This window comes from Ursus americanus, chromosome 21 (genome assembly GCF_024610735.1).
Source record: "Ursus americanus isolate L20-20 chromosome 21, mUrsAme1.1.p, whole genome shotgun sequence".
Taxonomy (NCBI): domain Eukaryota; kingdom Metazoa; phylum Chordata; class Mammalia; order Carnivora; family Ursidae; genus Ursus; species Ursus americanus.
In genome coordinates, this window is record NC_142147.1 from 14,214,351 (window position 1) to 14,241,895 (window position 27,545).

Here is a 27,545-nt window from a genome sequence, read left to right on the forward strand (position 1 = left end):
GGTGGCCATGGTGACGGGAGGCGGGGCGCGGCGCCGAACTGTGGGTAACTGACGCCCGCACCCCGCAGCGGCAGCGGCGCGCACTGAGAGGCCTAGCCAGGTGTAGGGGCCCCACAGGCGTGTGGCCGCCGTCGGGGAACCTGAGGCCCGGGCCTCGCACGCAAGGCTGCTGCGTCCGCGGCGAGGTCTCCCAGATGCGGGTTGGGGCTCTACGAAGCAGAGCGGAGGCTGGGCCAGGGCCGCGGTTGCGGTAGGAGGCCGACGGGCCAGCTCGCCTCGCGGGTGGATGCGGCGGCGGCGATGGACGCCCTAGAGGAAGAGAGCTTCGCTCTGTCCTTGTGAGTGACGCCGCCCGGCCCTGCCGGCGCTCGCCTGGGCCTCCGCCCTGTGAAGCGGGTGTCCTGGAGGGGTGGGATGGGGGTGAGGGACCACCAAGGCTCCGCCCCAGTTCCCTCAGCCAACTGCGCGACCGCCGGGTTCACGCCGGGAGGACGGGAGTGCGGGGCGAGTGTTACGCGATGAGCAACGCCTCCATCACAATCCCCCCGCCTCCAACCCTTAGTCGTCAGCAAAACCTGGCAGCTTTGAGCTGCCGAGGCCGACCACGGGTCAGAGGACCCTCCACCACCACCTCCTTCACCACCGCTTCTGGGGACTCCTGATCCGATTGCCCCCCTGGCCAGTATCTCGCTGGCGCCAGATTCACGCTCACAAGCCGATAGGTGTGGGGTGATAGCGAAGATGCGGTGAGTAAACCCGAAGGACGAACATGCGAGGAGCCTTAAGATGTGCCCTGCGAGCCGCTGCTCCCCTTTATTTGTCCCTTTTGTCGCTCCTTGTGTCCTAACAGGTTTTCTGAAAATGGAGCCATTCAACTTCGATGTAACAAATGTATCCCAAAAAATGGGTTTTCCTGTTTGGAATTGCTATATTAGGCAATAATCATTCTTAATAGTTGAAGCTGGGTGATGGGAAGTTCATTTTGTTCTTTTTTAGGCTTGTTTGAAAATGTCCCTGATATACTTTTTTAAAGCGATTTCTTTCAGACAGCACCTAATCCAGGTATATTTTTCAGCTCTTCCGCCTCTGATGCAGAATTTGATGCTGTGGTTGGATATTTGGAGGACATTATCATGGGTAAGCTTCCTTGAGCCTCAGTCTAACTTGTGCTCTTCAGTACTTAGACCCTTAAGATTTGGAGAGTTAATTTTGAGAGAAAACAGCAAGCTGAGTATAAATTTTAATGTAGCACAGAGTAATATTAAGTAAGCCTTACTGTGATTTTAGAGGCAAACATCCCCCATTGTTTAACAACTAAAACCATAGATTCAGGTCCTGGAACAGACTTATTCAGGTAAGGGGGCTCTAGACCTTAGGAGCCTCTTGGCAAAACTTCAGGAGCGACTGAAATACTTTATTTCAGAGAGAGGAATTCCATTTTTCAGTTTTGAGCTTTAACGTTTTTGTGACATAAAACAGCATAATATCATAGCCATAGCACACGTGTCCATGAAGAAAATAAAGTGCCATACTTCAGCTGGTTCTGTATTTTCCTGGGTTCTGAGTTCCTCTTTGTGCATTCATTTTGGTGCATACAGACCTGATAAGTATAATAAGCAGTAACAGCCAACCAAGGTTTAAGACGAATATGGGAGTGAAAAACTTTGTCTTGAGTTTTCTTCAAATTAGGCAAAAAAAGACTCCGTTATGTTGGTGGTATTTCATAGTCTGTGTTTAATAGTCTAGTCTGAAAATTACTGACCCAAGCTTTTGTATCTTCAGGTCCCAAAAAGATTCACACCTTTTACACCTAAATACAGAGGTTTCACCAGTAAGTCCTTGTCCTGTGTGAATCTGAGGGTTTCTGGGAAATCCTCAGGCATACTTTTTTTTTTTTTAAGTTTTTTTTTTTTTTTTAAGATTTTATTTATTTATTTGACAGAGACAGAGATAGAGACAGCCAGCGAGAGCGGGAACACAAGCAGGGGGAGTGGGAGAGGAAGAAGCAGGCTCATAGCAGAGGAGCCTGATGTGGGGCTCGATCCCAGAACGCCAGGATCACGCCCTGAGCCGAAGGCAGATGCTTAACCGCTGTGCCACCCAGGCGCCCCTCAGGCATACTTTTGAGTACTGTCTTTTTGGGCACCCTGTGTGCCATGGGAAAAGGAGCCTTTTTAAAGCTCAGGGTAATTATCCTAAGCCTAGGTCATCTGTGAAGCTTTCCTTTGACTTTCAGAAGTAATATTCTCTTGTTAAAATTCCCTATTCTCTCACATTTAGGTGTTTGCTATAAGCTAATCTCTATATGAACCCATCCAAATTCCACCTGGCAATCCTTTATGATAGGTACTCTGATCATTTTCTAGTTGACAAAAGTGGGGCTTAGAGATACTAGGAAATGTGCCCAAGGTCACACAATTTAAGCGGCTGGAGCTAGGATCAGAGCCCATATGCTTAATCACTACACTTTCCACCACAGCTGCTGAAATCCTTTTACAAGAAGAGACCATCCCATTCCTTTTTGGAAAAGGAATGTGAAGGAGTTCCCAAGCCGCCCTATATGGGTGTGTTTAAAATGGACCAAAGGCTGGTGGTAATGGTTGCACAACAATGGGGATGTACTTAATGCCACCAAACCACACTCAAAAATGGTTAAAATGGTGAATTTTATGTGAGGTATATGTTATCACAGTTTAAAAAATATTAATATTTGTTATTAATAAAAAGACTGGATTGGGCTGTTTGAACATCAGTGTCCTATTGAACACTTCCTTAAAACATATTTAGCTTTCCCTCTCCTGGAGACCAGCAACTGAGAAAGCAGTTGTGCTGGCATAGAATTCCTGGCTGTTAGTCAGAATGGTTTTTAGTCTCCACCGAAAAGCCATAAAATTTTCCTATTGTGGTTCAGATGACGAGTTCCAGTTATTACAGAGAAATTTCATGGACAAGTACTATCAGGAGTTTGAAGACACAGAAGAGAATAAACTCACCTACACGCCTATTTTTAACGAATACGTAAGTGGTTTTGTTTCTCTCCCCGGAGATTAGGAGTTCTTTAAAATGTGAATTTAGAACCAAAAGATGTTGACCTTTGTTAGACTTTCAGAAGCTGCCACCAATACCTGCCAGAAATTGTTCAGAATCTGGTCTAGTTCTCACCTCCCGTTGCTTGGTCCAACTTCTGTTTTAAAAATGGCTTGATCATAATCCTGTTTTCAGTTATATGGGTTCACCATACCTTGCATTCATATGCTTTGACCTTTGGACTTGCACATACTACAGTTGACCCTTAAACAATGTGGGGACTAGGTGTCCTGATGCCTGCACAGTCGAAAATTCCCCGTATAACTTCTGACTCCTCAAAAACTTAACTACTAATATCTAATTGTTGACTGGAAGCCTTACCAATAACATAAATAGCTGGTAAACACATATTTTGTACAGGTATCCTATACTGTGTTCTTATAGTAAAAGAAGCTAGAGAAAAGAAAATGTTATTAAAATCATAAGGAAAATACAATTACAGTCCTGTATTATATTTCTCAGAAACAAAAAACAACAAAAAAAAACCCAACATATATGTGGAGCCACGCAGTTCAAACCCTTATCGTTCAAGGGGCAATTGTTATTTTTTTCTACTACATATCCAGTCAGGTACTGCATGACTGTTGGTAGAAGTGAAAACCAAGACCAAGATCATTAACTAGTTGGTGGGGAGACCATGACTAGAACCCAGGAGTCTCAACTCTGGACCCCTGGGTCTTTCCATTGTGCTGGGGTCTCTAGTAACCTCCTGGGACGATCCCACTTGTCTGAGCAAAGGTTTGAGCTCCAGAACTTTCTTAACCTTAGAAACATGGCAGACTCGACCGTTTTCTCCACACAAGCCTCCGCTTATAAGGAACCTGTGATTACCTCCAACAAAATGCTTCTTTGTACATTCTTTTTGCACAGATTACATGTACCCAAGGAAGAAGGTCCCACTTACTTCATTCCTTACTTCCTGCCATGGGGGTGGGGGGTGAGAGCCCTGTTGTCCGCTGCCTCCGCCTATGTCTGAGTGTTCGTCTCGTCACGGTGTAATCCCCCGTGCTGCCGCGCTCCCGTGTGCCAGAGCGCATGCTCACGGTGTAATGCCCCCGCGCAGCCGCGCTGCCACGTGCCAGGGCGCATGCTCACTGAGGACAGGCGCTGTATTTTGGTTCTTTGGTATCCCCGGCACTCAGGGTGGAGCCTGACACATAGAATAGGCTCTTTGGAAATGTTTGCAAAGGGCTAGAGGCCAGGCTTTCTGAAAAGCAGACTTGTTCTTCTAAAACCAAGATCCTTTCCACTGTGACAGATTTCTTTGGTAGAAAAGTATATTGAAGAACAGCTGCTGGAGCGGATTCCTGGATTTAACATGGCGGCTTTCACCACAACTTTACAGTGAGTTGAGCTTGACTCTGTATATTTACCTTTTTCCCCGTGCGTCATGCTTCACTCTGAAAAAAGACCCTCCTTTTTCTTCATTGCATGAACGTGAAGGTTGAGAGCAGTCGGTGGTCAGGTCCTGGGGTGGGAGGCCCTCAAAACCCTCTAGTGGCACCTTGAAGAGACGCAATCTGTTTCAGTCTTTCGTGAAACGGCCATCCTTTTCTTTTGCAGGCACCATAAAGATGAAGTGGCTGGTGACATATTTGACATGCTGCTCACGTTTACAGATTTTCTGGCTTTTAAAGAAATGTTTCTGGACTACAGAGCAGTAAGTCAGTCTTGCTCGCTTTGTAAGCCACATCGAACCACTGAGAAAAGTTCTAGGTAGACCTGTCAAGGACAGACCAGCTGCCAGGTTTCTCCCCACAACTGGCCAGTGTCAGTCTGGCAGCTAGCAAGGTGTCAGGAGCCTGAGCTGCTGTCCTCCGACAGGGACCCAGCACCCTTACTGAGGGACTGCATGCTCATGTTATGTCGCAACAGGTGCCACGTACCTCTTATAGACCCTAACTAATCAAAAGGACAACACCAAAAAGCAGGTCTAATTGCCTCGCCTCTCTTATAATGCAGGTTCTTTTTTTTTTTTTTTTTTAAAGATTTTATTTATTTATTCGACAGAGATAGAGACAGCCAGCGAGAGAAGGAACACAAGCAGGGGGAGTGGGAGAGGAAGAAGCAGGCTCATAGCAGAAGAGCCTGATGTGGGGCTCGATCCCATCACGCCGGGATCACGCCCTGAGCCGAAGGCAGACGCTTAACCGCTGTGCCACCCAGGCGCCCCTATAATGCAGGTTCTTAATAGGAAAAAATGTATTTCAGCGAAGTGAAGAGAGAGAACACTTTTTAAAGAGTGATGGGGTCAGTGCTGAACAAGAATGCAAAATAACCTCCTTACCTCTCCTGTCTGCTCCCGCGTCCTACCCTCCCAGCCCAGCACCTCCTTCCCCATGCCAGACACAGGGTCCTAGAAGGCCTTCCTTCCCCCCTCCCACCCCATTCCTTGCCTTTTAGGATTGTTTCTTTTCTCACACAGGAAAAAGAAGGCCGGGGACTGGACTTAAGCAGTGGTTTAGTGGTGACTTCATTGTGCAAATCATCTGTGCCAGCTTCCCAGAATGACCTGCGGCCCTAGGTCCCACCACCTGACAATGGGATCTTTTTGGACGTTGCCAGCCCAATTGACTGGAAGAGGCTGTGGCTAATGTGACAGAATACATGTTGGAAAGACTCTGTTCTGCAACTCCTTATTAATGTTAAGTATTGATGGGTCAGAAGACAATCATCTGACCCTCCTAAGGTCGTGAAGCACCTTCTCCTGTTCAGTAATCCTAGCGCTCCTCTCCAAGCAGACCCTTCTCAGGCCTCTACATCAGGCTCCTCCCAAGCTAGCGCAAGGCCAGCATTGCCCTAGGGCCCCTTCCCCAGCATTCATGTTGGTAGGTCAGCAGCATTGGGAAGAACCCGCCATCTCCGGCCCTCTTTGGCTCAGTAGGCTTTGCATGTCCTCCAGGCTTTTTGTGTACTCAGAGCCCTCTGTATTCATCACTCTCAGACCTGCAGCCTCAATGGGCTTTTTGCCTGTGGGGGAACATGTCTCTAGGCTGTTAGTCAAGCCAGCTGCCCGCCCAGCTGAGCTTTCTGCAGCTCCTTCCATTCCAACTAGTTGGAATCAACAGAGATGTCCCCTGCCTGAAGCTACATTTGAAAATCAATTCTTTGTCTTACATTTGGCAGTCTGCATCACTGTCTTCTGCTGGTCCTGATGTGGTCTGTTTCTAGATTTCTCTTATGCATTTTTTAGAAAAATATTTTTATAGAAAAATACTCAGGCTAACCTAGTGGATATAATCTTGGAGCTTCCATGATTACCCACTTAAAGATCAAAGTATTATATGCTGTGTGCTTTTTAGCTGTTAGTGCTATGAAAGCAAAAATGCTTTCTACGTTGGCCTTCCTGGTTTACTGGGTGCCAACGAGTGTGTGCTTATGCTGGAAGTAGGCTCAAAGGTCTCCCTTTCTTACAGCATGTTAAGTGTTTGTACAGGTTTGCTAAAACCCTTTCTGTATAAATCAGTTTGTTAGGTTTCCTGTTGGGGTAGGGTCTCTGTAGTTCCTTCCTTCCTGTCAAGATCTCCCTACCAAGATGGTGTTCCACTGAACTAGCTCAGCATGAGTAGGAGAGAGCAGACAGCTTCACTGGTCACCTATATGCTTGGATTTAGCACAATGTTTCATAGAAATTACCAGAAAACACAAATGTCTCATCTCTAGAAAGAAAGAACATAGTATTTCAATTCCCAGTGTGTACCTTCTATATTTTTTGTAAGTAAAAATAAGACTCTATATTGATTTCAGTCACCTGTACTGGTTTTAAAGTATGAGCTATATAGACTGTGTTTTTCTGTACTGATGTGTGGCGCTTGTTAAATACTTTTGTACCCTGAGTAAACTTGAAGGTACATTGCAAGAACCGTGATTCTTCACAGGGTCTTCCCTTCTTTACTGCCGCCGCTGCTGTTGGGTCACTACTACTTTGGTCTTTCAAGCCAAAGTCACTCTCAGAGCCAGCTTTTTCAAATACTGCCTCTCCTGGCCTTGCTTTCCTTTCTTGCCCTTTTTTTAAATTGGACTACGCACTGTAGGTCCAGCATGTTTGAAGTACTTGATGAAGACTTGTTGGTCTGTCTGCTTGGTGCAGAGAAAGCCAATGGATGTGGACAAGTCCATAGAATCACATATGAAAAATGAATGCGAACAGAAGCAAATGGTTCTTTTCCACTCAGAGGAAAAAAGCAAGTAAGCCTGTGGTAGCTAAGTATTAGCAGAGAGGCTTTCTGATTTCTTATAAAACAAACTAGCAGGGCGCCTGGGTGGCTCAGTAGGTTAAGCATCTGCCATCGGCTCAAGTCATGATGCCGGGGTCCTGGGATCAAGCCCTACACTGGGCTCCCTGCTCAGCAAGGAGCCTGCTCCTCCCTCTCCCCCTGCTCATGCTTGTGCATGCGCACTCTCTCTGAAATAAATAAAATCTTAACAAAAAAACAAACCTACAAACTAGAAACCTGTCTCTGTCCACACAGGAACCTGCGTCCTCATGTGTCACCTCTGATGGGGCTCAGGGCTGGTGGGGAATGAGAAACATCCTGGCCAGCTTCAGAGACAGCTGCACTGTCTTACTGCTGAGGCCTCCTCACACGTGGGAAGCAATATTCACCTGAACTGCGGGGTCAAAGGATCCAGGAGGCACCGGCCTAAACCACAAGGTAGTCCGAGTGAGCATACTGACATCTGCAAGGCAATAGGCTGTTGTAGCAGGTCAGAAACCTTGAAGACTTCCTTAGGATTTTGTTTCTTCTTAAGCTTCAAAAGAAAATGGGCTGATCCGTAAGATTGAACTCTTCTCTGGTTGAGTCCTGGAGTGACTAGAAATTGATCAATTTCTGAGACACGAGAGTAAAAAGGGATGCCGTTCGTGTTTGGAACAGGCACGAACTGGGCCTGTCCCGGACTGACTGGGACGTGGGTGTCTGGCTACGCCCCCAGCCCCCCCGAGCTGGAGTCGTTGCCACAACTGTGTAACTTTACAGCGGCCTGCACACTGCCATCAGCAGGAGCTCTGTCCCAGGACGCCCCGCAGATGCCTGAGATCATGGATAGCACCAAACTCTATACCGTGTTGTTCCCTATACACCCCCACCTATGATAAAAGTGTAATTCCTAAAGGCATGGTAAGAGATGAACAATAAAACAATTCTAACAATATACTGTAACGGAAGTTAAATGAGAGTGGTCGCTCAAGATCTCTTACTGTCCTGTACTCTTCTGATGATGGGAGCTGACACAGTGCCTACAGGAGGAGAGGTGAAGGGAAGTGAAAGGCGCAGGTGCCGGGGCGCAGCTCGACCTTGCTATTAGCCTTCTCAGGAGGAGGATCTGCTTCCAGACTACTGCTGGCCGTGAGTAACAGAAACCGCAGGATGCGAAACGTGGGGAAGGGGAGACCACTGTGTTTACATTCTGACTGTCCCTGGGTTGTCAAAAAAGGACCAAGGGGTGCCCAGAAATGCCTTCAGCTGGTGATTCAAAGCATGTTACTCTGTGGGAGCAAAAGCACGAGCTCGCTCAGGAGGACTGCCCCTCTCTGCGGTCTGCGCCGGCTTCCCGAATCAAGCGTGGCTATCAGCTTTGATGACATGCTCCCTGAACTGCACAAAACCTTCAAGGGAGCTGACAGGAGAGCAATCTTGAATCCAGCAAGATGACCTAACAAGCCTAAAGCTACAGTCATGATTTAGGGCTCAACTGAAACCCTTGTGAGAATAAAAGGTGCTATTCAACCTGTCGGAACACACGGCATGAGGAGGGGCTGTCCTCGGCAGGGCAGACGGGAAGTGGGTCAGGCCGCCTCCGGTCAAGGACGTCACAGGTGCTGCTGAGCGACTCCAGAACTGGACTTGCCCTTTCCAGGCATTTGGAACCTCTGTCACTGCAACCCTTACCTGAACCTTCCCGGAATTCATAAGCATGTACAAGCGGGATTACCCAACACCTTTTCCAAATAAGTTCTTCCATCTTTATTTTTGTAAAAAAACAAAAACAAAAACAAAAAAACAACAAAGTCACCACCAAGCACAGGACAACTTACCAGGCAAGGTCTTGATTCCCTCCCTTCCTTCATGTCCCCTGTGCCTCATCAACAGTGTCAGGGAAGCAGTCGGCATGGTTAGCTTTACCCCAAGGGAGTATTACAAACAAGGGCTGGGGGGAGGGAGGGAAGGCTGGCTGGGTATTTCATCACTGAGAAGCTGCTTCGAACCGATTGTTTGAAATCACTTGTACATTTGAAATGCAGCAAAGGAAGACCGTGCCGTTGGAAATCAGAACCCTCTTTTCACAAAGGTCTCCCTCGAAGCAGACTTTGCTTTGGGGAGGGTCAAGTCAGAATTGTGTTTTAAGGGGGTGGGGCACCTGAGTGGCTCAGTGGGTTAAGTGGCCAACTCTTGACCTCAGCTCAGGTCTCAATCTCAGGGTCGTTGAGTTCAAGCCCTGCATTGGGCATGGAGCCTACTTACGAAAAAAAAATTGTGTTTTAAGGTTTCGAAAACTTGCTTGGCAGTCCCAGAACAAAGACTAAGATAAATACACGTGGCTTGTTAGGCTTATTCTACGGAGGGTCAGGGGCTGCAGGTCTGGAGTCCTTGTTAGTGTACTTAGCATTGGTGAGAAGTCTGGGCCCCAACCTAGGACACTGAAGTCTTATAAAGACAAACAGAGACACTGAGAGCCCTGTATCCCCTGTCACCTTCCACTAAATACGGAGGATGGGCAGGCGGTCTCAGCCACTGGCCTCCTTCCAGCTCCTGTGCGTGCTGACTTGGGCCAAACCAGAGGAAGGATCCTGATTCCTTAGCAGTGCTGGGTAAGCCCGAGTCTGACAAGCAGAGCAGAGCAAGTGCAGTCCCTTCCAGGCTGACTCCACAGAGGGCTCAGGCCTCGGGCTTGGGGGCCACCCCAGGCTGGGACCCGGCTGCAGCCTTCGGCCCCGAGGCGGGCCACGGCACAGGTGGTCTAAGCGTAGCCCCCAGCCATCTGACTGGTGGCGGCATTGCTGCCCACTCCCCGCCAGGCCTGGAAGCTGAAGAAAGCGCTCACTCCGTAGGCAATCATCACGACACACGAAAAGAACTGGAAGACGAAGAAGACACCAAAGCTGAGTCGGTGTGCAGCGTGGCACGGGGCGGGGGGGGGGGGGGCGGGGAGTGACAGATACGAGCGCCAGACAGCCAGCCTCAGACAGGCAGACAGTAAAACCTGGAGTAGCACCCCCACCCCCCACCCCCCGTTAACTAGAACAAGCTGCTCTGGCACCCACGCCAACTCCAATTAGCCACATGCTCATTTCCCAAGTGTTTGTGGGGGTGCCGACATCACATGCTGCTGGGGGCAACCGAGACTAACCACGCAGGCAAGGTGTGTCAGACTGTGACACGGGCAACTGAACAATGTGCTGAGAGTGACCGAGGGCGAGGAGCTCCTTTGGACACACCTCAGGGATTTACTTTTAAAAAGACAACGTTCAAAAGATACCCAAGGAGGGGCGCCTGGGTGGCACAGCGGTTAAGCGTCTGCCTACAGCTCAGGGCGTGATCCCGGCGTTATGGGATCGAGACCCACATCAGGCTCTTCCGCTATGAGCCTGCTTCTTCCTCTCCCACTCCCCCTGCTTGTGTTCCCTCTCTCGCTGGCTGTCTCTCTCTCTGTCGAATAAATAAATAAAATCTTAAAAAAAAAAAAAAAAAAGGATACCCAAGGAATTTTCTGGAATCAGTTCACAGGTGCCCGACACTAGCCCCTGCGGCCACATTCGGAGGCTGAGGAAACCCACATCCTGGTCTCACGCCTGCCCTACCCTGGACTGTGCTTCAGTGTGTTCACCTCTCTGAGCCTCTGTTTCCTTGTTTGTCCAGAGGGACTGGTAGTCCCTGTCCTCCTCACTGCGGGAGTGAGGAAATGTCTGTGCAGGGGCCCGTGGACTGAGGCGTGACAGGCATGGATGGGGCCACTGGTATGCCGCGGGCTGCTTGATGTGGAGCCTAAGTTTGGGCTTCCCGCGAGAGCTGTAAATCCCCCCAAATGGTTCAAACCAAAAGGTTTTACGTGCGCCCTTTTCAAGACCGGGGGGGGGCAGTTTTTAACAGATTCTCCAAGAGGGCACAGGACTGTAAATCAATATGGAGCACCTGGTTGCCAGCAAAGTTCAACCATGAACCCAACACTTCCATTTAGTATTTCCCAGGAGGTCTGGTTCCTCAAGGTTTACTGCTAATTATGGAAGACAAAGCTCAGGGTCCCTGAGCCCCCCTGAGAAGGAGGAGCCTCGGGGATGGCAGGGGCTGGCCCCCTCCCATCACTGCCAAGGGCGCCCCAGGAGCCATACTCACAGAGGCTGCCGCACGCTGGTTATACGGCCGGGTGCCCTTCAGGGACGTCAGCTCCACGGCAGCAGAGCAGGTGATGAAGGCCGTGATGTAGAGAACAGTGGCGCCCACGTTGAATATCATTAACTGGGGGGTGGGGGGAGGGGAGAGCAGGCTTCAGATGGCAGACTCTTGCAGTAAGTGTGGAACCTCTTGGTTCCCCCCCGCACACCCCCTTGGCATCCAGAACAGGGGTTAGGGCTCAAGGATGGGGATGGATACATGGGTCTTTCCCACTACGCTCCTCAGGGCAACAGTCCACATGGGGTTAACCCAGAGGCCATCTGAGCAGGGAACACAGACACACATAAAGCTGAGAGGGGAGGGGAAATGATGGGAAGGCCTGAAGTGATCTGGTCAGGGGCAGTGACAGCCCCACAAGGCAAAACCCCATTCATAATGGCAGGAGACCAAACCAAGGCCATTTCTAAGAGTACCAGCTAAAGAATTCCAGGGTCACATTCTTCCATGCAAGCTTGGGTTCCCCTCTTGGCACTGCAGGCCTTGATCCTGTGGCTGGCCCAGGGGAAGACCTCCCATCCCTCTCTGCCCCCAGGGGGAGGAATCTGTATCTGCCTTTAGGCCACATCCTAGGCTCAAGGCCACCACGTCAAATGCCAGGGTGAGGACCCAGCAGGATTCTGGGCCAGACTGGCAGAAGGGACCCGGAGCTGACATTCAGGCCAGTCCCATTTCCCCAACACTTGGCCCCTGGAGCCAGTAAACAGTCTTTTAGCAGAGACTGCAAACTGGTGGCCCTCAGGCACATTTGGTTCAATTTATAGATTTTTTTAAAAATTACCAACATTCTAAAATGAGATTTCATAGGAAAACCCAAAGATCTCATATAAAACTTTCAATCTTAAAATATCAAGATTTGGCACCAAGGGACCTGCACTCCCACTGACAGTAGGAGCTGGGTAGAGGTGGTTCCCTATGGACAGACGGCTACGGGTTCTCCAGAACCCCTCCTTGACCTAGTTCACTCACTCACCTTGCCCAGGCCCCATAGGGGGCTTGTAGCCCCCATCACAGCAAATGCCAGTTTGACAATCCCAATCCAGTCACCTCTGGATGCAAGCCTTATCTGCTAATAGGCCCAGGAGTCTAAGAGACACTGCCCTGCTATCTTGGCCCAGGAAAGGAGCCTCCTTCCGACAAGAGCTGTGGCCGGAGCCCCAGATCTGTGCTCAGAGACACCGAGGCTCCTGCCGTCTTGGGAGATTTCTTTCTTCAAGGCTCCTAGGACATGCGGCAGGGGCTGGACCCTAGCCAGGAAGTCCGGCCATCCCCTCCTCATCCCAGGATCTTCCCTCCAAGCCTAGCGCCCACCACAAACACCGCCTGGCTCCTGCCAGTGATGTCAAGATCTAACAAACCCGTTCTGTCTTGAGGATGACTCACGTTTCCTCAGTTTAAACAGTCATTGAATTCCAAACAATGCCGCCTAGTCCCGGCCTTGCTTGTCTTACAATCATGTGCCTCTCTTGCCTCGCTGCTCACTGAAAGCCTCAGACCCCAGCTGCAGGGGTTTTCCGGGTCAGAGAAAAAAGCCCAGCAAGCTTTCTATGTCTGGCCAGGGTACTTCCTATGGCCGCTCTCAGCTCTGTGTCCCAAGGAGACTGACCTGGACAAAGCGGGGAGGCCACCCTCTCCCGGGCTGTCGGGGCCTCATCCTGGGTAATTCCTGATAGCTCAGCCCAGCCTCCAGGACCAGGCCTGCCAGAGTCTGACAGACCCCCTGCAACACAGGTTCAAATCCCAACTAACCCCCAACACTTTTTCACTTTCAAGATTCCAAAAGCAGTGGGCTCTCCATTCAAGAGCCCGTCATGGGGCGCCTGGGTGGCTCTGTGGTGAGGCGTCTGCCTTTGGCTCAGGTCCTGGGATCGAGTTCCACATCAGGCTCCCTGATCAGCAGGAAGCCTGCTTCTCCCTCTGCCTGCTGCTCCCCCTGCTTGTGCTCTCTCTCAAATAAATAAATAAAATCTAAGAAAGAAAAAAAAAAAAGGAGAACCCCTCACTTTTACTCCCTTCCCTGAAGACAGCCAAGTCTGTGTCCTCCCTAATTTGTGGCCATTGATCCTCCCTCCCCCACTGGGCTCTGCAGCTGGCTGAGGGCCACCCCCACCAGCCACTTCTCATGTAGGAAGGTGGCTCTGTCACAGTTGCTCTTAGAGGCAGAGGGGCCAGTCTGCAAGCAACGCCCCCCACACACCGTGCTCCCACCCAGACTCACCACCAGTGGCCAGGGCACCATGTACATTTTCATGTGCAGCTGAAACAGGTAGAGGATGAAGAAGACGATTGTCACCAGCCAGAGGAAGACCGCCACGAACATGACCCACCCATAGGCTGGGTACAGGTGGTACGGGGTGTCAGCAATCAGGGCCCACACCAGCAGCCCCAGCACCTGGAGGGACAAGACATGGCCAGAGTCTCCCAGAGCCCCTGCCACTCTGGCCAGAGGCCACAGGGCTCCCTCTGCAGGACACATTTCTCCTTTAGTCAAGAAATATTTATTTGGCTCCTACTACATACTACTGTATACCAAGCCCTTGCCTGGTAACTCCTCCTTTCGGGTCTCAGCTGAAATGCTGCACACTATGGGACACCTTCCCTGCTCCTCCAGTCTGGGTTCTAGAACCTTCTTTTCGTGCCTGCCACCCCCCCCCCCGGCCCAGGCACCCAACACCGGGACCAGGATTCTGTTTCCTTCCCCTGACTTCTGAGTTCCCTGAGGGCAGGACAATGACTGTCTCACCCACAGCTGCATCCAGGCAGCCAGCACACGTCCCATGGAGCTATCGTGGCCTCCTCCACGGCTTTCACCCCCTTCCTTGCCGCCCAAGATCCCCGAGGCTGGGGCATCCCCCCTTCTCCACAAGGGCATGCTTTGGCATCTCTGGAGCTAGGCATGACTCAGCTCTGCCCACTGAGGCACAGTCTAGCGGGGGTGGGGGGAGTTTAGAGAAAAGCTCTTTTGGTGACGAAGATGCACAAAGGCAGCTGTCCCTCTTCTTCCTTGGATGGCATCCAGGCACTGTGGCAACAAGGGGACCTTGCCACAGGCGGAGAATGAGCCAACCATCAGACGGATCACAGAGAAGCGGCTCAGAAGCCAGATCCATCTCTGGCTGCTGGTTCTGGAGACAAAAAGTCCCCCTCGCCGAAATCTCCTACACCAGCCCCTGGAGAGCAGGTGCCCACCCTGGAGCCCAGCCAGCGCTGGGCATCTGCCGCGCACTCCTGCCCAGAGCCCCGGCCAAGGATCGAAGGGATGTTCCGTACCCAGCCCCCCACATGTGCGCGGTCGGGATGGGAATGACCTTGGCTAAGTGGGCTGGGAGTCCAGAAATCCCTAGCACAACGTTCCTTTTTCCTCCTCCTGCCCCTCCTGCACCAGAAGCCGGGGAAGGGTGTGGTTGGCTTTCTTCCCACTGTGAAGTGGGAGGTGGAGCCCGGGCCTGGGAGCCTAATGCTGGGCTTCGACCCTGCCCACGCTGTGGGACCCTGGGCAAACACCTTTCCCTCTCTGTGCAGCTCCCTGGGGCAACTCCAGTCTCCCAGCCAGAACGCAGGTCCCGTGAGGAATCCGAGCATGGTCACTGCTCACCTCCAGGGCCCAGCGGTGCCCAGCACACAGTACCTCAATACCTATGTGCACAGAGCTAACGAGCCTCCGTTTCCTTATCCGAGAAATGGGGGTCAGAAACCTGCCCTGCACAGGAAGCGGGAGTGAATCGGTGAATGTGCCGCTGGCCTTGCCCCCCTCCACCCAGGGAAAGGTCTCTCAGCCCATGGTGGGAGTAGTGGGGGGAGGGCAAGAAAGGCATCTGCTCCTTCTCTCCAGAGCTCTGCATCTACTCCTCCCCACCCACCGGGGTGAGTCCGCAGGGATGCCACCCACGTGGCACCCTGCCAGCCTCAGGGCTGCCCCCTCGGCGCTCCCCACCACCCACCAGAAACGGCCTGGCGGCAGCCTGTGCAACCCACTTTGCAGGTGAGGAAGGTTGGCGAGGTGGCAGGGCCTTGCCTGCAGGCACACAGCCGGGGGGCAGAGCCGTTACCGTTGAGGACCCAGAGCCAGGGTGTCTCAGCCCTGTGCCCCCACATTTTACCACCTATCCTCAAGACACCCTGCCCGAGATGGCCGTATCAGGGAGGCCAAGCCTCCAGAGCTGGGTGAGGCCGCTACTCTGAAGGACAACCACCCCCCAAAGCAGCACGGTGCAGGACCCTCCCAGCTGAGAACTGGACTCGTCAGGGACAATGATCTTTCCACTTCAAGCAGGGTCCTTACAGGCCCCCAGACCAACGTGCGGCCTGTTCCAACCACCAGAAAAGGGAGTTAGAAAATGCACTGAACTGAAAATCAACAGAAGATCAATTCGGGTTCACCCTAATGTGCACCTACCCATTATCCATATGATTATTCCTAGATTTAGCCGCAACGACCACTGAATGCCCTCCGGCTCTGTGCCAGGCCTCGGGTAAGCCATGAGGTTCACGGCTGGTTCACGGCTTCCCCATGACCCCATCGGTTGGTACTATATATTTCCCCCATTTTCCAAACTGAGTTCAGAGGGAAATGTGTCTGTGGTCGCCCATGGTCACTCAGGGGGGTAAAGGGCAGGATTTGAACCCAGGCTACTGAGAGTTACTTAGCGATGTGTGAAAGATGAGGACACCTGAGCTGTCTCCCGGCTCTGCCCTGCCCTCCAGCCCAGCCCTGGCTTCTAGGTCACCAAGCACAGCCTCTGAGCGATGAAGCCGCCGGGGAAGCAGCGGGAATTTCTGGGGTTCCTCCTGCCTTTGCCAACCTGGCCCGGTGCCCTGGGAGCCGCTTTGGTTTCTGCCCTCGAACAAGGAAAGGTCCACTCTTCCTCAGAACCAGATAGACTGGTTTTTCCCACCCACTCTCCCCCCGCCCCAAGAATCTGAACAGAGCACTCCAGCCCGGGGCCCCAGGGAGACCCCGCTCAGGACAGGGCGGCCCCACGTTTGCCGACTCCTCTGCTAGCCTGAGTGGCCTCATCTCCCTCCAGCTGTGGACCCGTCCTCTAGCCGGAAGAAGGGGCCGGAGGACTTGCCCTCTGCTCCACTGTACAAGAGTAAACCCCACTTTTCAGAGGGAGGGGGACAGCAGTAGGTAGCCGAGGGTGGAGAGTAGAAGGGCACCTGTCTCCAGGGCCTGCTCCAGGCCCCTCTGTCCAGCACAGTCGCCTTGCAGCTTGGATGCCCCTCTCTGGGGTCATTCATTCAACAAGTATCTATTGAGCACCTACTGCTGTGTGAGCCAAACAAGCAGCCCCGCTCTCCCAGAGCTCCCACTCTACGGAGGGGACCCAGACAAAAGCCCAATGCATTGGTGAATGCAAGCGAGCCACGAGCCACGGGGTAAGTGCTATGGGAAAAATGCAGCTGAGAAGGGACGGGCAGTGGGGTCATGTGCAATTTCAGGTAAGCGGCCAAGAAAGATCTTGCTGGGAAGTGGACTTGTGAGCAGCAAGAACAGCAAGGATTGAGGTTAGGAGAGAGGCAGGGAACAGATTCTCCGTCAGAGCCTCTAGAAGGAACTGACTATGCCAACATCTCGATTTTGAACTTCTAGCCTCCAGGACTGTGAGACAATAAATTTCCACTGTTTGAAGCTTCCCATTCGTGGTATTTTTGTTACGGCAGCCCCAGAAAACCCATCCGTCTTCCGTAGCTACTCTCTGACAGCAGATGGATGTCATAATCTGACCTCCCTGTGATACTGGCATCAGTTTTGATGGAAAGTTGGCCATCGAACTCCCTGGGTTCAGGCTCTGGCCCTGCCAACTTATCAGCTGTGTGACCTGGGGCAAGCTGCTGAACCTCTCTGTGCCTCAGTGTTCTCATCTTCAAAATGTGCCTAGCTCATGGGGTAATTCTGAGATTAAAGAAAGTAACTATTGTAAGGCATCAGATCAACGCGTTCTACTGTCACTAGCAACCTGAGAGGCTGGAATGTGGGTTTTCCAATTCATTCTCTGCCCATGTTCCTGAGATAGCAGTAACTGTGTGTGCAGTTCCTCGGGGTGCGAGGCCTCACTGAGATAAAGAATGTATCTAAACTTAAGTACCGGGCGCGGTGCCCGCAGCTAAGGGCCCCATGCCAGCGTGGACCCCACCCATCTTTCAGATAAGGCAGCTGGGCTTATCTGAAGGAGAGGCCCCAGACAGGCAGCCCGGCCTGGCCCAGCTCGGCTCAAGAACACCTCCTGGAAGGGCACTCCTTCTGTTCCTCGCAGGCTGAGGGGCTCTGGGGAGAACCCCTCATCCTCAGACCTCAGTCTTCCCCTCAGTACAATGGGAGCAGAGAGGTTCCACTTAGTGCTCTCCAATGCTCCCTTCGGTCTGGGCCTGACACTCCTTCCTCAATTGCACCCCTCCCCCAGGGGGTCCCAGAGCCCTCTCCCCCTGGTACTGGAGGGACTCCACCAGCCCCAGCACTAAGCTAAGTCTTCTCCTGCCCGAGGTCACTCTTCTAATCCCTCTCCACTTCCTGGGCTGGGTCAGACCCTTGTGGATTTGCTGTGTGACCTTGGGAGAGTCACCCAACCTTTCTGGTCTGTTTCTTCATCTGACATGGGAGAGGGATGGGCAGGTACACCCATCCTGGTCACCTCACAGGTGTGTCATTGCAGGTAAAATGGCGTGAAGGAAAAAGTCAACAGCTGTAGTGGTCAGGTGTGATATGAGGGCTATTGGGATCTCTGTAAGGGAAATGGGGGGGGGCATATCTCCCAGAATGGGGAGCCTTGAGGAGGGGCAGCACCTCAGAGCCTGGAGGCTGACACTGGGGACTCAAACTCAGCCAAGGCAGGCGGGTCACAGAAATGGCCAAGGTGGGCCAGGCGGGGACTATGGAGATGAGAGCAGCCTGCTGGCGTCAGGGGAATGCAGTCTGGGGTAACCAGGACTTCCAGTTTTTCGAGAGACACTAGAAATCTGAACTCGTACATGAATCTTCAGCTTTTTAAACGCTGGCCGTGAACCCAAAGGTTTGGGAGACAATGTGAGGACAGGCCTACCCAAAAGCCACCAGAACTCCCTTCTCGCCACTGCACAATCCAGGAAACTGAGGCCCAGGGGCAACATGAACCCTTCTGGGGTTCCCTCTCACAAGGACACATCTGGGCAGCTGAGGACACTCTGAACTTGGCCTGGTCAAGCCCAGCCTCCACCCCCGCCCTGGCCCTTCTCCCTACAGTGAAAGGGACTTTATGGGGACAAAAAGCCACCCATTGTGTCACAGGAGACAAAGGCGCAGGGGACAGAGGCTCCGGGCGCCTGGCGTGGCCACAACAAATCCACACACCACCCCCTCCCTGTGCAGAGGAGGCAGGCTGGAGGGGGGCAGGGGGAAGGCTCCCTGGAATCCCCATGGTGTATACCCTGGGCACTCGGGAGTCCTGGGGGCTGCCTCCCAGCTCCACCACCATAGGCCACAGGTTTCACTCCTCTCAGCCTCCCCTTCACTGCAAAGCCAGTCATTTGGTCATTGAACAAAGTCTCCTGAGGGCCCGATATGTGCCCGGCACTCTTACAGACCCTGGGAGTGAGGCAGGGAGCCCGCAGCCAAGTCCCTGCACACACACAGGCATGCGGCACGCGCGCGCGCGCACACACACACACACACACACACACACGCGCGCAACTCCCAGCCTGGGCTGTCACGGGGAGGAAGGTGAGGGTGGAAATGCTGGCTGAGGGCCAGGTTCACCTGCAAGGCTTCCCAAATGCAGCCTGTCACATTACTTGTTATTCCTCAGTCTTGAGTCTCAGAACTGCGATTTTAAAGCCCTAGAGATGGAAGAGATTTCTGCACACCTACCCCAGCAGCCCTCTGAGCCCCCCTAGTGAGGACCTCCGGCGCCCATGTGCACACTGCATGTGGAGGGGCCCACTGCTACCACGGTTACTTTGTGGTCTCCCTCAGAGTTTTAGAAAAATCTTCCCAACATGAAGCTCAGACCACCTTCTGCATATCCCCAAGTACTGTGGCCTGGCAGAAGGAGATGCCCAGAGGAGGATGGGTCTCCACATTACAGCAGGTGGGGACACTCCCCTGGGGACCTGAGCAGAGAAGGGGCAGGGCAGACCTCCAAACCTGGGCAGAGGGGATGACAGAAACTTCTGTTCTTAGCAACCCCCGTTGGGGTTGGGTGGGGGGCCCTCCAGAGAAAGCTGGCTGTAGGAGCACATGGACCTTCATCAAACCTGGGAGGCCTGGCCTCCACCTGATGAGGAACAGGGTGGTGGGGGGGAGCCTGAAGTGAAGGTCTTCCTTACTCCCTGGACTTCTTTCCCCAGACACTGGCTCTAGTTCTGATCCTGGCATTCATGCTGAGGGTGACCCTGAGCAAGCCCTGCCCCATCTCAACTTCAAGGACAGGTGACCTCATCTGGCTGAGCTCGTAGAGGGCAGCAGATGACCTGTCTGACCCCCACCCCACCCCAAACTTCGGTTGCCTAGCAGCTCGTATGCTGAGTCCTGCCTAACCTTTAGCCCTTGCCTTCCTGCCCTAACCTCCCCGTGAGATCCTGGGGTGCCACCCTCGCCTCTCCCCTTTGGGCAAACACGACAGGCGAAGCCACACCAACACCAAAGGGCCTCTTAATATCGAGGGCCGAGCTCACTGGGCTGCCAAGAAAAACAGCTCATCTCTCCCCACCCACCATGCAGGTCCCGGTGGCCATGGGGACCAGGGCAGTGCCCCTGTGGCTCCTCAAGACAGTCTATGAGCAGGAAATCAGGGCCTGGTCCTCACTGAATTCCACCACCAACCACGCACCAGCTGGCAAGGAGTGACCAACACCCGACCCTGCTACACATACAGAAGCAGCAACCATCCACCATACGTGGGTGGCTCTGCAGCCTCTTTCCACGTGCGCCTGGTTAGGAAAAGCACCCAGGCCACCCAGCCCCTCACGCTGAATTCAAGGCTACTGCCTGCTGCCCTGTGTTCACGGGAGAGTTATTCCCCATTCGGAGCCTGAGGGCCTTCAAGGGCCACCCTCCCGGTTTCTGCCACCAGCACTAACTACCTGTACCATAGGTTTACCTGTAGTTTCATGTATTTGAAAGATTTTTAAATAAGCTATATCATTATTTTTGAAATACATCATCTGTATGACATGGTAGGTAACAAAATGGTGTTTTTAGCATATCTCCCTCCTCCCGATCCTGTTTCTTCCCCAGGGACAACCAAGAGGGGTTTCTTGTGCATCTCTCCAGGGACTGCACACACACGCACGTGCACACACGCACACACTCTTTCAACAGGTGTGTCTCTATATAGTCTCTCTGTATTTCTCCCATACACATGACAGTATTCTACACACAGTTTTGCACCTTGCCTTTTCCACTTAACCATACAGCCCGGAGGCTGTCCATCATTACATAGACAGCTGCCTTCCTGTTTTCCCTGAGGGGTAAGACATTATCTTTGCAGGAACTGCATGATATGTCACTGTACAAATGTAGCATAATTCACTGTAACAGTGCATGTCAACTATGCTTCAATTAAAAAATAAATAAGGGACACCTGGGTGGCTCTGTCAGGTAAGCGTCTGCCTTTGGCTCAGGTCATGATCCCGGGGTCCTGGGATTGAGCCCCACATCGGGCTGCTTGCTCAGCAGGGAGCCTGCTTCTCCCTCTGCCTGCAGCTCCCCCTGCTTGTGCTCTGACAATAAATAAATAAATAAATAAAATCTTTTAAAATAGATAAATAAAATGCTGATGGGAAATTAGAAAACAAAACAAAAAACCAGAAGTCTGTGTAGCATAAAAAAAAAAACCCATGAGCAAAGTCAGAAACAACACTAGGAAAAAAGATCTGCAAATCATCTGGAGGTCCTCGCAATTGATAAGACAGACTTAGGACTCCACAGAATGGAGAAAGAGTACAGACAGACAACGAGATGCAAACAGCTCTTCCATGTGTTTTTCCAAGGCCAACCTCGCTCATAAGGGAACACAAAACGCTACGACCCCGAGCGATGGGAGGGGCACAGGCACAGGTGCAGATTCACGGACGGTGACCCCTCTGTCGGGCGTGAGGCAAGCTCTATCAAAATCACGAACACACATACCCGTAGCCAGCAGTCCCACCTCTGGAAATGTACTGTACAGATGGGCTCAGTGGCTTGTGTGGGCTCATTCACTGCAACAGGATGTGCAACAGCAAGAGTGGGAACCCCAGGTGTCGGTCCACAAAGGGACAGGCCATGCCAGTCCTACGGCAGCCACACAATGGACCGCTGCGAAGCCCTAAGACAGAAGCGATCGCGCTCTATGCACGGAGACAGGAAGCCCACCAAGACGCATTTTTACATGAAAAAGGGGCGGTGCGCCTGGGCGGCTCAGTCTTCAAGTGCCTGCCTTAGGCTCAGGGCATGATCCCAGAGTCCTGGGATCGAGCCCCACATCAGGCTCCTCTGCTGGGAGCCTGCTTCTTCCTCTCCCACTACCCCTGCTTGTGTTCCCTCTCTCGCTGGCTGTCTCTCTCTCTGGCAAATAAATAAATGAAATCTTAAAAAAAAAGAAAAAGAAAAAGGGGCAGGCACAGAAGGATGTGGATGGAGAGACTATACCCCTTGGGTAAAGTGGGGAGAGGTGGGACTCTCTGGCCATGTGCGTATTTCTCTCCTTATGAGTCTGAAATGGAACCTGGGAAACCAGAGCGGACTCAGGCGGGGCAACTCTGACCGGAAGGGACAGAGATTTTTCAGCCCGCTCTTTCCCAGGCTGTTTTATTCTGAACCGTAGTAAATATATTACCTATTAAAGAAATTCAGAACAGGAAGGATTAGAGAAAGACACACCCAGCGCAGTGCGCGCTGTCAAGGGGGGAAAGCAGGCAGGGCACATGCACAGAGTGTTCCCATCTGTGGTTTTTAAGTGAGGACAGGGGTTATGTGCAGAAAAATGCTTAGACTCAGCATGGAATGCTGCCTTCCTAGAGGTGGCTGCCTCCGGGGACTGGTCAGGGAGGAGAGAGACACTTGCATTAATTTCCCTTTGTATTGTTGGACTGTTTCGCCATGTGCCTGTGTGATTTTCTCAAGGAATACAACAATTTTTTTAAATGGGCCCATCAGTAGAGAAAGGGCTACGTGAACAGGGACGACAGTGACAATAGGGCATGCTCTGAAACGGTTAACAGGGAGGGACACAGCTCTGTATAACAGAAGAGCTCTCAGGTGCCTTGGGTGTAAGAAAAGCAACTTGCTGAACAAAGGAGACGGAATAAAACCATCCCCGTTTTTTACAATGCACAGAAAAAAGAACTGGCAACTCCCAACAGGGGTCCCCTTGGGGAGAGGGGCAAGCGATCCAAGAATAACTCTGGCCTTATCTGTAAAAGGTTTTCATTTTGTAAGGAGAATGTGTTCACATATTTATTCCAAACACTCAACTCCCTCCTGGCCACAACCAGTGGGGTGTGTGGGTGGAGCTAACCAGACAAAGCACTGGTTTCCTCTGGGCACGGGAGGTGGATGGCCAGCCTGCAGGCCCGGCATGCTGCACCCAGGAGACTGAACCCACGCAGCTCAGGGCTGAGAAGCGCCCTGGGAGGCCCCAGCATTGCACTTCTGACAGGCCTGAGCTCTGCTCACACCTCGGAGACCCCAACAACCTCCTCCCAGCAGCCTCTTCCTGGAGGACAGAGGTGATGCAGGCCTTGCCCTGACCCCCCACCGGGAGAGGAATGAGGATCTTGCTGAGGCTGGGGACAGAGCCAGGATCAGTGCAAGGAAGAACTTTTTAATATTCCCAAATTCACAAGGATGGTGCAGGTAGCCTTGACAAAGAGTGAGCTCCCCGTCCCTGGAAGCATACAAGCTCGAGGGATGTCTGGGAGCAAGCATTAAGAACCCTACAATTCCATGGCTCTGTGAATCCTAACTACCCTTCATTCCAACACAAGCTGCACTAAGCCCTTTACAGCACCATCTTCCACATTCTTCACTACCCCACCATCACTATTTTACTGACAGGGAAACCGATCCTCTGGGACATTAGGGAGGGTACAAGATCACACAGCCAGGAAGGGGCAGCCAGGACTTGAACCAAGGCTCTCCGCTTTCAGGCCAGCGCTTCCACCAATGCTCTCTGCGTCACCCACGGACCACGGTGATCTACTTACTGGCAGGTGAAGCTGCTGATACCTGTTCATTCACCTGCAAAATGGGAATTGTGTGGCCACCCCAATCCCAGGAGGTCCGGAAAAAAGGAAGAATAGAAGGTGCCAAACACTGATGGCCTGGTTGCCAAAGACCATTTTTAGGGGCTTCTACGCCCGAGGCCTCGGGGATGCCTTCTGACTGCAGGGCTTTTGAGCAAGCTCTTCTGAGGTTCACCTGTTCAGAACCTCCTTCTTACTACTCCCTTCCTTGTAACTAAACCCTTCGAAGCCCACTTCTGTCAGGAAGCCTTCCCTAGTGGCCCTGGGCCCCTGATGAGTCTCCTTTCTTTCCCCTCCAAAGCACCCCAGGAGCCCGCACCCCCTGCCAAAAACAAAAAACAAAAAACAAACAAACAAAAAAAAACCAGGAAGCATATCTAGAGCCAGGCTTCGAATCTGAGTGCAAATTCTGACTGCCACTCTACCCCGTGTGACCTTTTACAAGTTCCTCGCTCTCTCTGCTCATCAGTAAGCCCAGGTAAGATAATCTTTCTCCCTGTAAGCACCAGTGAACCACACCTTCCACAAGATTCCTTCCACCCCCTAGCCTCACAAAGATCTGCAGCATCAAAACCTCCAGATTTTTAGGACCAAAAGAGTTGTCTCTAAATCAAACTTGCCTGCTTGCTTTTTAGATGCTATCTGCATAAACTCATCATGTTTCCCTTTTTGCCTAGGCTGCTAGGAAACTCGACAAAGAATCAACAGCCTTAAATGTGCTATAGATTCCTGGTACAATGATCTTTTTCTGTCTCTCCTTAAGTCAATCCTTCCCCCTCCTACACACACACCACCAGCTTTTAGAAATATATGACTTTAACTCCTGTTGTACGTAGCTAAATATCACTTTTCATCTAATGTTCTTTCTGGAACCAGATGGGGTCAGGGGGTGATAAATCAGTGAACACTGAAGTTGGTTCTTCAGGACACATTTAATACCAAAGAGCCCATCTCCTTCCCAAGAATCTGGGGCCTTTCTGCTTACCCCACAGCCCTCCTCCCACCACATCTAGAACCCTTCACCAAATCCTTTGGGAAACAAAGGAAAATTAACTTTTATCTTCCCATTTACTGCCTCCTCCATGCAGCCTTCTCTGATCCCTTCACAGAAAGTTCATTCTCTGTGTACCTCCCTGAGACCAAGAGCCCTTGGAGAGTAGGTGCTGGGCCTTTGGGGGGGTTGGGAGGGACAACACTCCATCACTCCCTCAAAAGCACCACTCCCTGGGCCCTGTGGGAGCACAACTGAATGTGGTAATTAAGAGCATGGGCCAGAAAAGTCAGACCACCCAGGGCTTAGATCCCAGTTCTATTACTCTGAGATCCTGGGCAAAGAACTGAACTCTGAGTCTTGGTTTCCTCACCTACAAAATGGGAAGAATAAGAGAACAGAAAGCCCTTGCCAAAGAACCCTGAGCCTAGTTCGCACCTGAATGGTGGGAGCTTTTATGGCTTCCCAGCAGACAGTGGTGCCTGTTGGGGTAAAGACCCCTATGGAACCAGGAAGCTGTCCACTAGAACTGTCTGTGGCCAGAGAAACAGCTCAGGAAACAGCTTCTCCCACAAGTAGGCTGGTTAGGGCACTAAAAGGTGCAGGTCTTCAGAACTCTGATGGGAGACCCTCATCCCCCAGCCCCAGCCCCAAAAGCACTGCAGGGGATGGGGGCAAAGGAAGGCCACCCCACTCACACCCCGTCCCTCAGCATTTGGAGACCCAAGTGCCAAGCAAGGCCTGCTGGCACGTCCTACACCCTGTGTAGACGCCAGGGTTGGTATCTGTGCAATGGGACCCAGATATTCAGGACTGGGCTGCTGAGCCCACAGGGACCCCCATCAGAAACAGCAGCCTCCTCCAGAGGGATCTACCCAGGTCCCAGCAGGCACAGCAGGGCCCTCTTCCTCTCAACTCCAGTTCTCACTGTTCAAATGGAAAAGCAGTTGGTGCTCAGGTCCCATCAACCAGGAGACAAGCCTAAGGTTCCACCCCCACTGCCCTCCGCAGAGCCCAGCTGAGATCTCTCTGTTATTGCAAAACCCCGAGGCTGCCAAGAGAACAAGATTCCCATCCCTCCCCGGGCACTCAAGGCCCTCAGCTTCAACCATCTGATCCCCGCAACTTCCTTTCCACTCGCCCATCCCCAAGCCTTGCCTCACACAGCACCCCCCACTCTGAACACCACTGCCCTTCTTCTGCCAGAGTTCAGTGAAGTCAAAAGCTGCGCCTCCTCCACGAACCTCCCTGGACTCCAAATTCATTCCCCTCTCCTCTGCCCTTTCAGCCCAGGGCCTGAGGCTCCCTTCCCACTCCCCGGGTGCCTTCCCAACGGTCCTGGAGCCCAGCACAGCAGCGCCGCTCACCGCGGGGGCAAACCTACCTGCAGATTTAAATCAGGCCCCTACCGGACCTCTTACCCACCCCGGAATCTCCAAAAAAACTCTGGTAGACGATTACAAACGTAGGTTTCTGGGCTGCACCTCCTGAAATTCAAATTCCAATTCCACATTTTTTCTGGGGGTGGGGATCAAGAATCTACATTTTAAACAAACCCCTCCAAGAGAGTCTGAGGCTGGGGTGGGGGTGGGGGGTCCCCCAGAGAGAGATTTGTGAAATCCCGAAACAGAGCTATCACTGACCCAGGTGGAGGCGGGCGCTCACAGCTGGGTGGGGGGTCTCAGACCACCCGGCCTTCCAGCCTGGCAGTCAAGCCAGGATCAGGCAGCAGAGGCACGGCGGAGATGCCCAAAAAGAAAATGGATCCTGGCCCACCTCCAGTTCCACCTTAGTCCTCTGGACCCTCAGCTGCTGGGGGAAGCCTCCCACAGGGGCAGCCACCCAGTTTCCTGATCCACCAGAGGGTACTGTGAGAAGACAGGGAACACCGCCAGGCCTGAAACCGGAGTGTGGGGAGAGGGGTGTCCCCATCAGTCCGACTCTGCTGGGGGTCTGCACAGGGTCTGGGAGGCATCGGAGCCTTGCCTCTGGCTTCCCACAAATCCCTCCCGCCTGCGCTGGGCGCGGTATCTCGACCCCGAAGGGCCGGTCAAACCGGCTGGAACCCGGTAGGGCACCCAGTGGAAGCCAGAAAAGCCCGGTCCCTGCGCGGGAGCCCACAGCGCCGCGCCTAAAGTCTGCGCCGGAACGGAGGCGCACTCCCGATTAGAAAAGGAGCGTTCTGGGGCTCGGCCACGCGGAGCCGCTTAGAGTGGACTTAGCTTCACTCAGGCTGGGTGTCCGGGAGGGCTGGGGACATTGTCCTGGCAGAGAGAGACAGAAACGCCGAGAGACAGCGCGGATTGTGCGCAGCGATTGTGCGTCTGTGAGCGCTCCTCTGGCTGGCCTCCAGTGACCACCTCGGGGGATGATGGGGCGCGCGAGAGTGGGCACTCTGAACACGGGTGCTCGCAGGGACGGCAACGGGGACGTCTCGAGGTGAGAGGGCTCCAGGGTGGTCTCGGGGGCGTACGTCCAGGAGGCACCCGGGGACAGGCGCGGCGCGTCCGAGCCTAAGGTGAGGGTGTACTTGGAGCAAACGAGGCAGCCCCGAGCCCTCCCGGCCCGGCCGCCCCCCACTCCGGCCCCGCGGCCCCGCGCGCGCTCACCAGCTGCAGCAGCATGAGCGCACCGAGGCTGGAGCGCACGAAGCCCAGGTCCGGACGCAGCACGGAGACCGAGGTGCCGGCGCCCTGCGCGGGGCTGCTGGTCCGCGTGCTCACTTTCGACGGGAACTCGGCCATGGCGGCTCCGCTCGCCTTCCGACGTCGCTCCCGCCGCCGCCGCCCCTCCCGCGGTGGGTGCCGGCTGCTCAGCCGCTCCTCCCCGGGGGCTCCGGCTCCCGCGGCGGCTCCCGGCGCTACGCGCGGCGTCGG

At 52.9% G+C, this 27,545-nt stretch overlaps 2 protein-coding genes across 4 annotated transcripts; one reads left to right on the forward strand and one right to left on the reverse strand.

The window, feature by feature from the left end:
- ARL2BP (ARF like GTPase 2 binding protein) lies at positions 1 to 10,779 on the forward strand. Of its 3 annotated transcripts, XM_087870457.1 has the most exons (7): positions 1 to 338; positions 563 to 746; positions 1,076 to 1,137; positions 2,912 to 3,018; positions 4,346 to 4,431; positions 4,651 to 4,747; positions 7,560 to 10,779. In XM_087870457.1, the coding sequence occupies exons 2-7, from the start codon at positions 742 to 744 to the stop codon at positions 7,695 to 7,697; spliced, it is 495 nt and encodes a 164-aa protein (XP_087726583.1). In that variant the 5' UTR covers positions 1 to 338; positions 563 to 741; the 3' UTR covers positions 7,698 to 10,779. The 3 variants fall into 3 exon arrangements, with proteins under 3 accessions (XP_087726583.1, XP_087726582.1, XP_045662811.1); XM_087870456.1 differs by lacking the exon at positions 563 to 746 and having other exon boundaries at positions 2 to 338; XM_045806855.2 differs by lacking the exons at positions 563 to 746; positions 7,560 to 10,779 and adding an exon at positions 5,513 to 6,955 and having other exon boundaries at positions 9 to 338.
- On the reverse strand, positions 9,039 to 27,545 carry PLLP (plasmolipin). The gene is made up of 4 exons (XM_045806854.2): positions 27,279 to 27,545; positions 13,696 to 13,869; positions 11,421 to 11,543; positions 9,039 to 10,164 (listed from the first exon to the last, which is right to left on the reverse strand). The coding sequence occupies exons 1-4, from the start codon at positions 27,411 to 27,413 to the stop codon at positions 10,048 to 10,050; spliced, it is 549 nt and encodes a 182-aa protein (XP_045662810.1). The 5' UTR covers positions 27,414 to 27,545; the 3' UTR covers positions 9,039 to 10,047.

Excerpts from the sequence above, each read along its gene's own strand:
- ARL2BP (XM_087870456.1), top strand. The coding sequence starts at position 301 with ATGGACGCCCTAGAGGAAGAGAGCTTCGCTCTGTCCTT. Across the intron at positions 1,138-2,911 it reads TTTGGAGGACATTATCATGG|ATGACGAGTTCCAGTTATTA; the intron begins GTAAGCTTCCTT and ends ATTGTGGTTCAG. Across the intron at positions 4,748-7,559 it reads TGTTTCTGGACTACAGAGCA|GAACCTGCGTCCTCATGTGT; the intron begins GTAAGTCAGTCT and ends CTGTCCACACAG.
- PLLP (XM_045806854.2), bottom strand. The coding sequence starts at position 27,413 with ATGGCCGAGTTCCCGTCGAAAGTGAGCACGCGGACCAGCAGCCCCGCG. Across the intron at positions 11,544-13,695 it reads TGGTGCCCTGGCCACTGGTG|TTAATGATATTCAACGTGGG; the intron begins GTGAGTCTGGGT and ends CCCACCCCCCAG. Across the intron at positions 10,165-11,420 it reads ACCAGCGTGCGGCAGCCTCT|TTCTTTTCGTGTGTCGTGAT; the intron begins GTGAGTATGGCT and ends TTCGTCTTCCAG.